Raw genomic sequence first — 12966 nt, forward strand, 5'->3', positions numbered from 1 at the left:
TTAAAAAAAGAGTGACTAATATTCACTAATTTTAATTCTTATGGGTCTTATGTGTCTTAGGATAAATACCATGACCCAAACTGTGAGTAATGGAATAAAATCAGAACACAAAAATAATGCTGTCTTATAGGAATAGGCAGTAGCAGCTTGCATATGCATATGTATCCATTCTGTATTTGTACAAAACCAATGATACTAAAGTCCTGTTCCACCTCGGACTCTCCAGAAGTCATTACAGTGTAAGTATATGACAATAAATTCACAGAGTGAATTGTGTTTAATTTATACAGCACATGTTCTTACGCAAACTAAATGTGTATATGCAATGACACAGTCCTGATGAGTTTCTAGGGAAAGTATCACAGAAATAGTCTTATCTCTCTTCCCCAAGTACTTTTTTTCTTTTTTTTGCACAGAAAATATTTCTTCCTCTCTTTGATTTTTCAAATTTATTTTTAGTTTTTCCAGGACGTCATAAAAGTCATTATTATTTTATTGACTAAAAGACTAAAAGTAGTAGTTTTAGTCAATAGGAGATTTTTTTTTTAATAGCCAGAATATCCTTAGCCTTTACACATTTACCACTTTCCCAAAGACTTCAGACGTAACCATCTGGCTTTTGAATGGTGGACTGGCAGAAGGCAAGATACATGCTTTATTTAAGTAAAAATGATGAATACACTTGGTGAGAAGTTGTGTTTCCAGTGAACTAGGCCTTTAAGCCAAAGGGGGAAAAAAAAAAAAAAAAAAAGGATATTATAGAAACACATGCTATGTTTTAGGCAAAATAGCCAACTAAATAAAAAATAATTTTCATTCTTCTAATAAACATTAGTATCTTTAGGAATATATTGACATGGATAGCACATTTTTGCAGAGCCTTCAAATGCAAGCAGAGAGATGCAGCGGTTCCTACTGAACTTGATCATCGAAGCCTCCTATCCTGCGAATGCTGAAATTTGAGTAGCGTCTACATACATAAAGATTTACAGTGAACACAACAGGTTCTGTACTTATAGGAGTGTTCTGGGGGTTAAAACCACTGTTTTCTTCCTCATTGTATTACAGAGCACATTTCCTCAAGCACAGGGACAAAAAGCCTCCTCATCGGTAGTTGGGAGGGCCCCTGGGCCCTCCTGGGTGCACGCCTGGAAAGTGTGGGTTTCCAGAAGGATATCCTAGTACTCCAAACCGTCGGGGCCCCAGAGGCTGTGTCACAACTACATGTGGTGGAGGAAGGTTTCCTCCCATGCTCTGGGGGGCATAGTGCCCATTCTGTGCCAGGCTGGGATGCTGGAGGGCCTGGGAGGAGCTTGCTTCCTGCTGCTGGCTTGTCTTCTTCTTTGAATCACTGTCTCCCTGCCCTTTCTTGTTATCTGAAACATATTCAGAGAAGAGCGTTAAAGGATGAAAATGCAAAGAAGAAATTCCTTACTAGACAGACACCGCTGCAGCTTACCGTCTCCCAAGTACAGAGATGGCAGATGTGCTTTCCACAAGGTTCTCCCAAAGGTCATAAATTCTAGTGCATTACTTAGGCTTTCTCAGCCATGGGACTCTCAGTGTTTTGTCACATACATAGGAAAGTCTGGCAGTGTTCATGAGTAAGGAAATAGCCTGTGACGTTTCCTCAAGATGGGGAGAAACCTGCCTGGCCTATCTAAGCCTCCTGATAAGGAACTGCTACTGCACTGTGTTCTCAGAGCATCTTCCCTTGGTGAACCTTGGCTTCCAGGCCAGGTCCTGTAGGTCCTGGATCAAAGAAGTATGATAGGAGAATGCAATATTTGAACCATACTGATTTGTACTCGGATCTTACTTTTTGTGCTGAGACCATAAAATATGCTACAGCTGTACTACTCTTTCAGCTGTTTTTTGATAATAAGTTTTGCTTGTTGCAGAATGATATCACAATATTTATTTTAAAAAGCTACAGATATTAAAATAGAGTGGAGATCATACTAATGATTGTAAAACAGAATTGTGTCTGTTGTTGAAGATATTACAGTAAGTGAAGCAGCAAAGTCAACAAAGAAACCGTAGTCTGGCAAACAAATATTCCTCAACCTGAAGAACTGAAAAACAGTCTGTACCTTGATTTTGAGTAGATTCATCTTGCTTATTGTTTTTTTGCTTTGGCTGTGGTGATTCTGTCTCAAATGGGTTTTCCTCTTGTTCATTTGATTTTTGTGCTTTTTGTTTATTTCTTCTTTTATTTTCTTCTGCTTGCTAGAGATGGAGAGAGAAAATCACATTTTAGTGTGCTAATGGTTTTTGTAATATTTAGTAGAAATAAATATCAACAATTCTCTATTCCTTACACTTTGTAGCTTCTTTTTAAGTTCCAGGTTAGCTTCCTTGTAGGATTTGGATGTAGCATTGAGATAATAAATACTCAGGCTAAATGTAAAGAAAAAGAATATATCTTGTTAGATAATGATTTAAATATAAACAATTTTGCAACATTCCTAAATCAATATCTATAATTGTGTGAATATAAAAATTTTGTCCATTCCTCATATATATTGCCTTATCAGTAATAGTATTTTGATAATTAAGAATGTGCTTCTCCAAAGTGTGAAGAAGTCACTCTTATTTCAGGGAAAAATAGGCTGAAATAAATTATTCCATTTATGAATATTTCACATGCTATATTATTGTGGTTAAGAAAGATTCTCCATAAAGCTATGCTTCACTATGAAGTATTTATAAGAACTATATTTATAAAAACTTACACAATAGACAAACTCCTGTATAGCCAAAAGCACAGATTTTAATTTTTGCTCCAAAATTACAATCTCCTTTTACCAAATAAAAAGATGACTGTGATTTCATGTCAATTTATTGTATTTCTTTTGTGAAAAATGTATGAAATTAACATTTTTTCATCATCTTGATTTAATTAGAGACATCTTTATGTGAAGTCTTTTACTGATATAGGCCCTAAATTATGCATATAATGTTTCTCTGCTTTTCCTGATTTTACCTTGAATTTCCTTTTTTTTTTTTTTCTTTTTTTCCTGTCTTTGCCTTGAATAATTCCAAGATAGGAATAGTACTCAAGAAAATCAGTGGGAGATGAGACCATGTATTTCAGAGGACAACCTGTGCTCTTAATTTTTCTAGAAATGGTTAAACAGAACATAAGTTTAAATGAACCCTGCTCAAACTTCACCTCAAATTTTCAGTTTGCTTACACAGGATCATTCTGTAATTTCTACTGTATTCTATAATCTTCTGCTGGCAGTACTACTAGCTAGGGTTAAATCTCAGCTAATTTCCACCAAGAATTAACATTTAGTTTAGCAGATTACTAAGTAATACTATATATACATATTGCAGTTTACAATTATTTTATCTTGAAGAACTTTATATATAGTCTCTGAGAAAGGCTATTCAATCACCTTTATTCTTTAGCAGCTTCCAAAATATGGAAATTTTGTTCTAGCCCTACTCCACAAAGTGAATTGGGATGTAAGGAATTTCAGAGAGAGAGTTAAGAAAGGAACATCTCTCTAAATGTTGTCTCCACCACTCTGCCTTACACAGCAGGTCCAACTGCATAGAGTGCTCTTTTTATCAAACAAAGCCTCAGGCACCAAGGCATTCAGAATCCAACTTACTGAGGTTTTGAGAGTCTGAACTACGGAGAGTTCTGAGAGCCCTCTATTGAACTATGTAAGGATTTATGATGTGTGCTTCTGCCTACTAAACAAGCTGAGCAGAGACATTAACTTCAGATTCCTTACAGGCTTTTGTATTTTAATAGTTTGGCCATTATGGTATCAAAACAAACAAACTAAAACAGAAAAAGAAATCATTGAACAAAAAAGACATTGTGCTTTGTGCACAGGCACATTAATTATGATCAAATAAAATTCTCATGAATATTTCAAGTTCCTCACCACAGGGCAATCAGTAGTGTATTTAATTAGATACCCAGGCAACAAAGACAGAATAAAAAGAATAAACAAACATAACAAGAATGATAACATTATAGTACATACACCATCAACAATATGAAAGGTAGGATGAGGCCAGGGTTGGAGGCATATCCAAATACTTTCCCAAACCAAGAAGGGAAGTCATGCTCCAGCGTTTCTGATATCACTTCAAACATTCTAGTTTTCCCACTGTTGAACAGAAATAAAAAAGAAAATGTATTATCACATGTAAGTATTCCAGCAGTGGGAGTGCAGTAATACAAATACTCAGATGAATCACATCACCACAGACTTGGAGCAAGGGCAAGAAACTCTGTAAGTTAGCATTATTTAAATCTTATAACTGTATGACCATCATTACTTAAAGCAGTATTTGTGCATTTTAAAGAAGACAATGGGTACCAATTTTTTTAATATCTGCTAATAGGTTCTGACTGCATTTTTCCAGAGGTGTTTATTCCATCACGAAGATGAGTTCTCCAAGTATCAGTATATTAATCTGTGAACTCTGTATCACCATTAAAAGCATGGAGGGTTACTTGTGCTCTGGGGGGTCCCTGAGACAGACTCAGATCCCATCTTCATGTGCCTAATAGAAGAAATGCAATCCTCTAGCAAATAACGTCCAGTCAGCAGTTATAGGGCCAAATTCTCCTCTCTCTTTGTCAACCCTATGGAAGGCAGTGGCTGTCTTTTAGGACACTTAGTTATTTTTCTAGCAAAGTAATAAATTTCATGCTAAGTTGTCCCATGAGCAACTTATCTAAAGTGTGTTTTCATAGACCATTCACATATAACTTTTTCTTGTGGGATCATGTCAATACATGTTTCAAATGTACCTGTCTTTTTATTTTGCATTTGAATGTGCCTCATAAGGTAGAGAGTTTTTTGTGTTGTTTACTCGAATGCTGTCAGCAATATGTTTTTTTTTTTATGTGTAATGAGACCTATTGTCAGGTATATTTGGTTAAAAAAATTGCCACTAAATTCGCCAAATTGCCCCCAGATCTTCCAGCCACTGAGATTGTCCATCTTCTACATTTAGTTCTAGTAAAATGTTTCTGCCAATCACATCCTTTTCTTAATTTCTTAACCTGAACTTTTATATAATGATCTCATCCTGCAAATATAGTGAGATTACACAGAATTCTTCCTTCAGATCTGCTTTTCCTCTCTGCTTCCTTCCCACCAAAGCTAGATGTGAAATTCCACTCTATATCCTTTTTTTTGTCTCACCAGTGCACACTAGACTTCTGATCTAGCTTTCCTAGTTCTGTCCTTACTCTTCTACTCCCATCAGACAGAAAAATCTCTCTTAATTTGTACCTGCTGATTTTAAATTTGCAATTAAAAAAAAAAGGAATTGGAATTTTCATAATGGATTAGCCACTGACTTACCAACATGTAGACATTAATTTTTAATATATAGCCACACATTTATCTGCTCTTTCGATGAGGAAGAAAATATCTTCGCATTTGATGGAGGAAAAGTTACAGGTTATATTAACCTTCTCATTCCTAAGATTACTTTGAAAAGCAATTGTACCACGTTAGAAACATTAGATTCAATAACTGCAGGTACTCAGACTTGACTCCAGATGTCTCTCCCTGTACTTTCTTTGCTCAGACTCAGTTAATAAAACTCTTATTTAGCATCACTTGCTTTATCATAATTTCCTTAAAATCCAAGCAATTGTCTCCTGAGGTGATTTTTTTGCAGGTGATGCTGTTCTATGCAGTTCTTTCTCTTACCGATGTTGACTATTGCAGGTGGCTAGAAAAGATCTCCCAGAGATGGCCTTTGACCAAAGCTAATGTGTCAAGACTTCTGCTGCTTTACAAAGTGTACTGGGGATTATGCAGAGATCATTTTACCCATGACAGTGATGTATTATTCAAGACCTTCACTGGAATCAGGAAGCCTGTTTTAGTGTTCTACTGTTCTTGCCCTACTCATGCTTTGCTCAAAAATCTGAAGGCTTTTAAAAAAATCTGCATTTTTACATTGGCTGCTGTTGTGTACTCATTAAAGTTCTGTCTCATACTAAGAGGCAAGTAGACACAGTGAGGATGGTCTTGGACTTTCCCGTGGTAACAAGCACAGGAAGAGGCACTGTGACTGCACCTCAGCTAACTCATACACAGGGCACGTGTTTGCACAGTACAGCAGCCCTTTTTTTTTCAGAAGAGACTAGCAAATATGGAGGTCTTGAGACCTGAGAAACAGATTCAGCATCACTGATGTAATACTACAGCTGCATGAAATAGAATCCTGTGCCACTGCAGAAATTCAGAGCAGCACCTTGTTGGTGGTCCACCACTCACCAATGCTTCAGGTGATGCATGGCACATGAGATATATCCCCCAACACCGATTCTCAAGCCAATACACAAGAGACACCTACCAGGTCACAGCCCTATTCCTAAAATAACTCCTGACTTTAAAAAAAAAAATCTACATTTCGGGAGAAGCTCAGAAAAATTCCTAGAATTTCAGCTTCAAACTATGCACAATTAAAATATGATGCAGCATTCATCCTATCAGACACTAAAGCTTCTTAAGAAAATTCCTTTTCACTATTGAGTCATTAATTGCAATGGTATGGGACAGTTCTTTCATCTCATCAGTAGCAAAACATGTACATAAAATGCAAAAGACCTGAAAGGACCACAGTCAAAAGAGGGTGGGATGGAGACAATAGTGTAAACGGCAGGTAGGGTGGACAGGAAGAGAATGAAGAGCAGCATGGCCATGTAGAAGTTGTTGGATCTGGAAGCCTTGAACACCCTCTCCTGGGGCACATTGCAGCACATCACTGCCCAGCACTGGAGGTACATGGAAGTATGGAGCCGGAAAACGTTGATCGCTGGGAGGCATGGTGCGTAAAAAGATCCCATCCTAGAAACCAAACAAACAAAATATAACCAGTCTGCTGGGGAATGTCTGTCTTGTTAGATTGGTCACCCATTCCCTTCTTTCATATTCTTGTTTTACAGACACATAATCAGAAATCTGATACATAAAATGTTTACATTTTTTTTTTACTGATCTGGTCTCCCCAATCTTTCTTTTAAAAGACCTTCATCCATATGGAGAAAACTGTGCAAAAATTTTCTCTCAAAATTCTAAAGCCCTTTTTGTCTGCAAATAATCACTTAAAAATATTATCCACTCTTACTTTGACCCTTTAATTCAGGTAGAATCTCACTTTTATTATGATGATGATGATAATGGTTTACAGAAAGACAACTCAAACTTAGATAATCGTTTTATTCATTATGTCTTTTATATATTAGCACTGCTATAGGAAGGATATTTTTGTTAAGTTGACATTTAGTTTACTTTTGTAACCACAGTTATTTAGTGCCTCATTCCAATGAACTGCTTGTTGATTTGCCAAAATATTTTGTTTTCTTTATTATCTACAGTTGCATCGTTATAAGACTGAAACATCTGAGTCCATTTTATTTTTATCTGACCTCGTTATTGTGCCATGCTGACTGAAGAGCAATCATTTTCATCAGCCTGGCCAGTTGACGCAGAATGTAATGGATCAGGAATCATCTTCTTCCTTGACCACTGGCCAGGTAACCAAGGCTGAGCCACTTTGTGCCTGAGTGCCTCAATTTTGATATTTATAAAATAGGAAATAGATCTATTTCTCTCTTTCTCCCAGAGTCCAGTGATATCATGACAGAATTAATATCTGATATTGATATCTCTCCTTCATTTCATCTATCTTTAATGAGAAAAAACAGCAAAGACTTCAGTAGTCTATGGGTGAAGGTAGAGAGCACTTACTGACCCTGTTATGCTCATGGAAAACATTGCAAAACATTCAGCTTTGGCAATCATCTGAAACTCTGGATAATGCATGACTGCTATTGTAAGTTATAGGTATAGCATCTATTATAAGGCAGAAGAGTTCTTTCTGATGTCACATCAGTATGGAGAAAACTGCAAATGATTTGCAATCTACTCAGTTTGTGAGAAAAGAGAGAAAGAGAAGAAAGGAAATTTCCTAAGCACATGGTCTCTCACTCATACAGAACTATAAATGAACACATACTTTCACATCCTTTCCAGCTCTGTGTTACAGCCAACTCACCAGGTGTATTCTGTTTCAGATGAACTCAAGCATGTACAATGAAATATCTAAAACTATATGAAACAGAAGAAAATTCATCCTATATGTAATAACAGAGTTTCTGAAGTACATATCCACTATAATTCAGTCACCTTTTTTACTATTCTGTTTAGTTCAGATCTTTTTTAAAAATAAAAATAATTAAAAAACAGGTCTAGTACCTTACTTGGCCCAGCAAATATCAATTGGCATGTAAATGTGATCTCTGTTCTGCAATTAATAGTAACATAGAAAGGTAGTAAGCTAGATGCTGTATCTATATAGCATCACTAGCATCACTAAGACACACATCACACATTTTGGGATATTGTGCCATGGAAGCACAAAGTCTGTATGTGTTATGAGGTATAAAATCATAGCTACTATCTACAGAAGTTTTTTTAGGCAGTAACCAGGAATCTCTTCCCCCATCTAGTCTCCCACTTATTTCAATTACAGAGTAATTTCCAAAGTGGTAATTAACAGCATCAGAAGGAATGAGTGTGACCAACTGTGGATAAAGTGTGTGAGCACTGGTTACACTGCAGACTCATAATTTTGGTAAAAAGCTGTCTGAGAAATCTTTGCTATTAGAAACTAGGATGCCACTCTTAAGATGGACAGGAACATACTGATTGCAAAGCTAAGCTGATTATTTAACTTCAAGCAGCAGATGCAGTGCAGGCTTCCTATGCTTCAGCAGGAAGTTGGACTCACTCTACCCATGCCCTGATGGCACACAGCAGATATATGGTCATGGTTGATGCCATCCTCATCCTACCAGTACACCCCTCATCTGAGCAAGCCAGTGAGCTTATAATTCTCCTTGGGCATTATAGCCTTGGGTGCTTCCACCAAGCAAAAAGTCTGCCCAGCAGAGTAAAGTTAAATAAATCAGGTCTAAACAATAGTTATTCAGATGAGCAGTCAACAATTCTTGAGAAGGACAGTTCCTGAGGGAGAACATCTCACATGAGGAGCTGACAATTCACTTACTCAGCAAACCCAGCTAAGACAAAGAACAGAAACGTGAGGAAATTTGATATCTTCCATATAGCACTGTCAAGGACTCATCCTATTATGCTAACATTTTATTCACACACACACACAGAAATTTGTTTCAAGGCTTTTTTCACATGGGCGCATGGGAAAAGAGTATAAGATGTTTTAAAATTCAAAGCAAAATGGTACTGACCAGCTGCTTGCTCTGCTGTCACAAAGGACTGGTTGGTCTTACTTGCTCATGGCAAAATACCTTTGACCCCCCATAATCTTATCCCAGAACTGTTTTTAATATATTTCCATTAGTTGAAATGTGCCCGAGTTAGACTAGAATCATAGAATCATAGAATGTTTAAGGTTGGAAGGAACCCCCAGAGGTCATCTAGTCCCCCCCACTGCATACGCAGGGTCACCTAGAGCACGTGGCACAGGACTGCATCCAAGCGGGTTTTTAAGATCTCCAGAGAAGGAGACTCCACAACCTCTCTGGGCAGCCTGATCCAGAGCTCTGTCACCCTCACTGTTAAGAAATTTTTCCTTAATTTCCTGTAAAGCTTTTGATGCTTCAGTTTCTGGCCATTTCCTCTAGTTTTATCAGTGGCCACCACTAAAAAGAGGCCAGCACCATCCTCCTCACTGCCTCCCTTGGGGTACTTATAGACACTGATCAGATCCCCTCTCAGCCTTCTCTTCTCCAGGCTGAACAGGCCCAGCTCCCTCAGCCTCTCCTCATAGGGCAGATGTTCCAGGCCCCTGATCATCCTCGTAGCCCTGCGCTGGACTCTCTCCAGCAGCTCCACATCCCTCTTGTACTGTGGAGCCCAGAACTGGACACAATACTCCAGATGTGGCCTCACCAGGGCTGAGTAGAGGGGCAGGGTCACCTCCCTCGACCTGCTCTTCTTAACGCACCCCAGGATCCCATTGGCCTTCTTAGCCACGAGGGCACACTGCTGCCTCATGGTCAACTTGTCGTACCCCATGACGCCCAGGTCTTTCTCCGCAGAGCTGCTCTCCAGAAGGTCGGTCCCCAGCCTGTACTGGTGTCTGGGGTTATTCCTCCACAGGTGCAGGACCTTGCACTTGGCCTTGTTGAATTGCAGGAGGTTTTTCACCGCCCAGTTGTCCAGTCTGTCCAGGTCCCTCTGGATGGCAGCGCAGCCCTCTGGGGTATCAGCTACTCCTCACAGTTTGGTATCATCAGCAAACTTGCTGAGGGAGCACTCTCTGCCTTCATCCAGGTCATTGATGAATAAATTGCACAGGACTGGACCGAGGACTGACCCCTGGGGGACACGGCTAGCTACAGGCCTCCAACTAGACTCTGCACCGCTGATCACCACCCTCTGGGCCCTGCCATCCAGCCAGTTCCTAATCCCCCTCACTGCCCACTCATCTATCCCACACTTACGGATACACTTACATTTTTATCAGACTGAAGTAATGAGGTAGGATCAGCATTTCAGAAGTTTTACAGATACTGCATATTCTTACATTCCTGCAGGGACTCCTAACTCATAAAACACACAACATCTTTTGCAACACCTACCAGATCATGCCTTGATTAAAGATCAGTCCCAGCACATTCCCACTTATATCAAACTCCGAATATGATGGCTGAAAGAAATAACACAAACGCTTTCATTACATTTGCACAAAGCATTTTAAGATGATTTGCAGTAGATTAAAGCTGTCACTTCCAACAGCACAAACATACTGGCATTGTCTTGTCAAGGCTCTTGTTGCATATTATCAGTGAAACATGAAACAAATTAGTATGACTCAAAGCCAATAGACAGACTTTAATGCAGCTTGCAGCATTTTGCTAAAGATCCTTTTGAGCTGTTGGTACAGAAATAGGTGTTAAAAGAGAAAAAAAAAGGGTTCTGGGTACTGGAAAGATTTTAAAATAACAATTTGTCAATTTCTAATTGCAGTCGCTAAAAGAGATTATGATTGTTGTCTGCTCTCCAGTAAAGCACAAACCATGAGGTTTTCCTGAATTAATTCCTGCTTTAACTACACTGTAGTATAGTATAACTATAGTGTATTTTTCATGTTTTAAATTTAATAATTTTACTGTTGAAGAGTCTGTTTCGAGAACTGATAGATGGTACCAGTGATAACTGCCTTTCCTGTTTAAAATGTATATCTTATTTTGGTCAAATTTTACTTCAAAACTTAGTCATCAGTTCTCATTATTGCATTACCTGCAAAATTGAAGAGTATCATGTTGCAGATGTATATACTGCCATCAAATTATTCTGTAGTCTTCTCTGAACTAATCATCTCATTTTGTTTTTCCAGACCTTAAATCATTTCTACGGGTCTTCTCTTATCATATTTATTATGGTAGTATTAATTCAATTCTTTTCAATTCCAATTTTCATTTTTCAACTGCAAAAATACACTGCGTTTGACAGCAATGATCTAGAAGCACAAGTATTCATTTGAGTGCACATGGTTGTATGCATGCACACCTGAACAAAACCTTCCAGTACGAAGTAAAATCTGTGAATTTCTCTTTTACACCAAAATGTTTGATTTCAACATATTATCCATAGGGTTTTGCTCTGTTACAACATTTTATTTAATCAGATCTCTTGTAATAGTCAGCTGTACTGCACCACAGCTGGTGACTTGAATGATTCACTGTAGTGAGTGGATGAGAAGCACATGAATGATGTATACTGTCCCAGTAATAATTATTGATAACTGATAGAGGGAGTAAGGTCATGAGTTACATGACCTTTGATACTGAATCAAGCAAAAGATATTCTCTGAAAAGGGCCAGATTAGAGTCACTCCTTTGGACTATACTGCTGGAATATTTTCAGCCCCTGTGCTCTTTCTAGTGTTGTGCTGTGTGCATGTGGGGACATTAATGTGCATGCTTGCCTTAAACTTATATATTTATGTTATTTGCATTCATGAAATTTCTTCCATGCAAAAAATAACTAAACAGACCTAGAAATAGTTGACTAAAGGGATCTATACAGGGAGGAAAGAATATCATAAATAATGTGGAGAAGATGAATAGCATCTTATGGACCCAAATAATGTGTTACTGTTTTTCATAATGTAGGAGGTAGCAGAATCAGAGGGAGCACTTTTTTTACACTGCATGCAAACTAGTTTGTGAAATTCATTGTCGAAGTATGTTTTGGTTAATAAAAATATTTAAGGATTTTTAAAAGTCTGAAAATTAACGAACAAAAATCTACTCCCGTAGCTACTTCTGTAGCTTTTGTCACAACTGCTAACTACGATGGCACAAATACAGTGTCTTGCTTAGGAAGCATAGAGTTTTCCAGAAATTCAGTGGTTTTCGGTCTGCAATTCCACTGCTGCTGATGTCTGATACAGGATATTGGACCTGAGGAACCCAGTACAGCCCCTCCTACATAGTGCCAAAAAAAAAAAATCATTGTTTTGCTAATAATGAATTGGATTCTATGGTACCAATAGAAACTATCAGCTAAGTTTGCTAAATATGTGTTGCTGATCAGGTTAGAAACTGTCAAGAGAACAGAGAGTGATTTTCAGATGTAAGTCTGTCAAACAAATGAAAAATATGGGCACAACTCACCTACAGATTCCTAATTCTTTGTTCTCTAGCAATGTAAAGATTCAGAAAAATATTGCATTTCGGATGTTCCTTTAGATTAACTGCCTGCTTTCTTTTTTACACAGAAAAATCAACAGAATGATTCCAGGCTACAGCAACAACTCTGATTCCTTAAATCAGCAATTTCTGAGCCGTTCATTCTTTAAATCACAGAATGGTTGAGGTTGGAAGGGATCCCTAGGGGTCTTCGAGTCCAACCTCCCTGCTCAAGCAGGGACACCTAGAGCATGTGGTACAGGGTCACATCCCAGTGGGTTTTGTATATC

General features: G+C 38.0%; 1 protein-coding gene across 1 annotated transcript in view; it reads right to left on the reverse strand.

Annotated features, from left to right (window-relative positions):
• Positions 1 to 1061: 1061 nt before the first annotated feature.
• TMC1 (transmembrane channel like 1) overlaps positions 1062 to 12966 on the reverse strand; it is a 67112-nt gene continuing 55207 nt past the window's right edge. Inside the window, exons 15-20 of the mRNA XM_088537477.1 lie at positions 10622 to 10689; positions 6603 to 6842; positions 4008 to 4133; positions 2322 to 2400; positions 2094 to 2229; positions 1062 to 1376 (exon numbers count right to left, since the gene is read on the reverse strand). Coding sequence (XP_088393603.1) covers positions 1105 to 1376; positions 2094 to 2229; positions 2322 to 2400; positions 4008 to 4133; positions 6603 to 6842; positions 10622 to 10689 — 921 coding nt within the window. The 3' untranslated portion in view covers positions 1062 to 1104. The remainder of the gene's footprint in view (positions 1377 to 2093; positions 2230 to 2321; positions 2401 to 4007; positions 4134 to 6602; positions 6843 to 10621; positions 10690 to 12966) is intronic.

This window comes from Tinamus guttatus, unplaced genomic scaffold (genome assembly GCF_059628265.1).
Source record: "Tinamus guttatus ecotype Peru unplaced genomic scaffold, ASM5962826v1 Tinamus_guttatus_pri_ptg000782l, whole genome shotgun sequence".
In the NCBI taxonomy this organism is placed as follows: Eukaryota; Metazoa; Chordata; class Aves; order Tinamiformes; family Tinamidae; genus Tinamus; species Tinamus guttatus.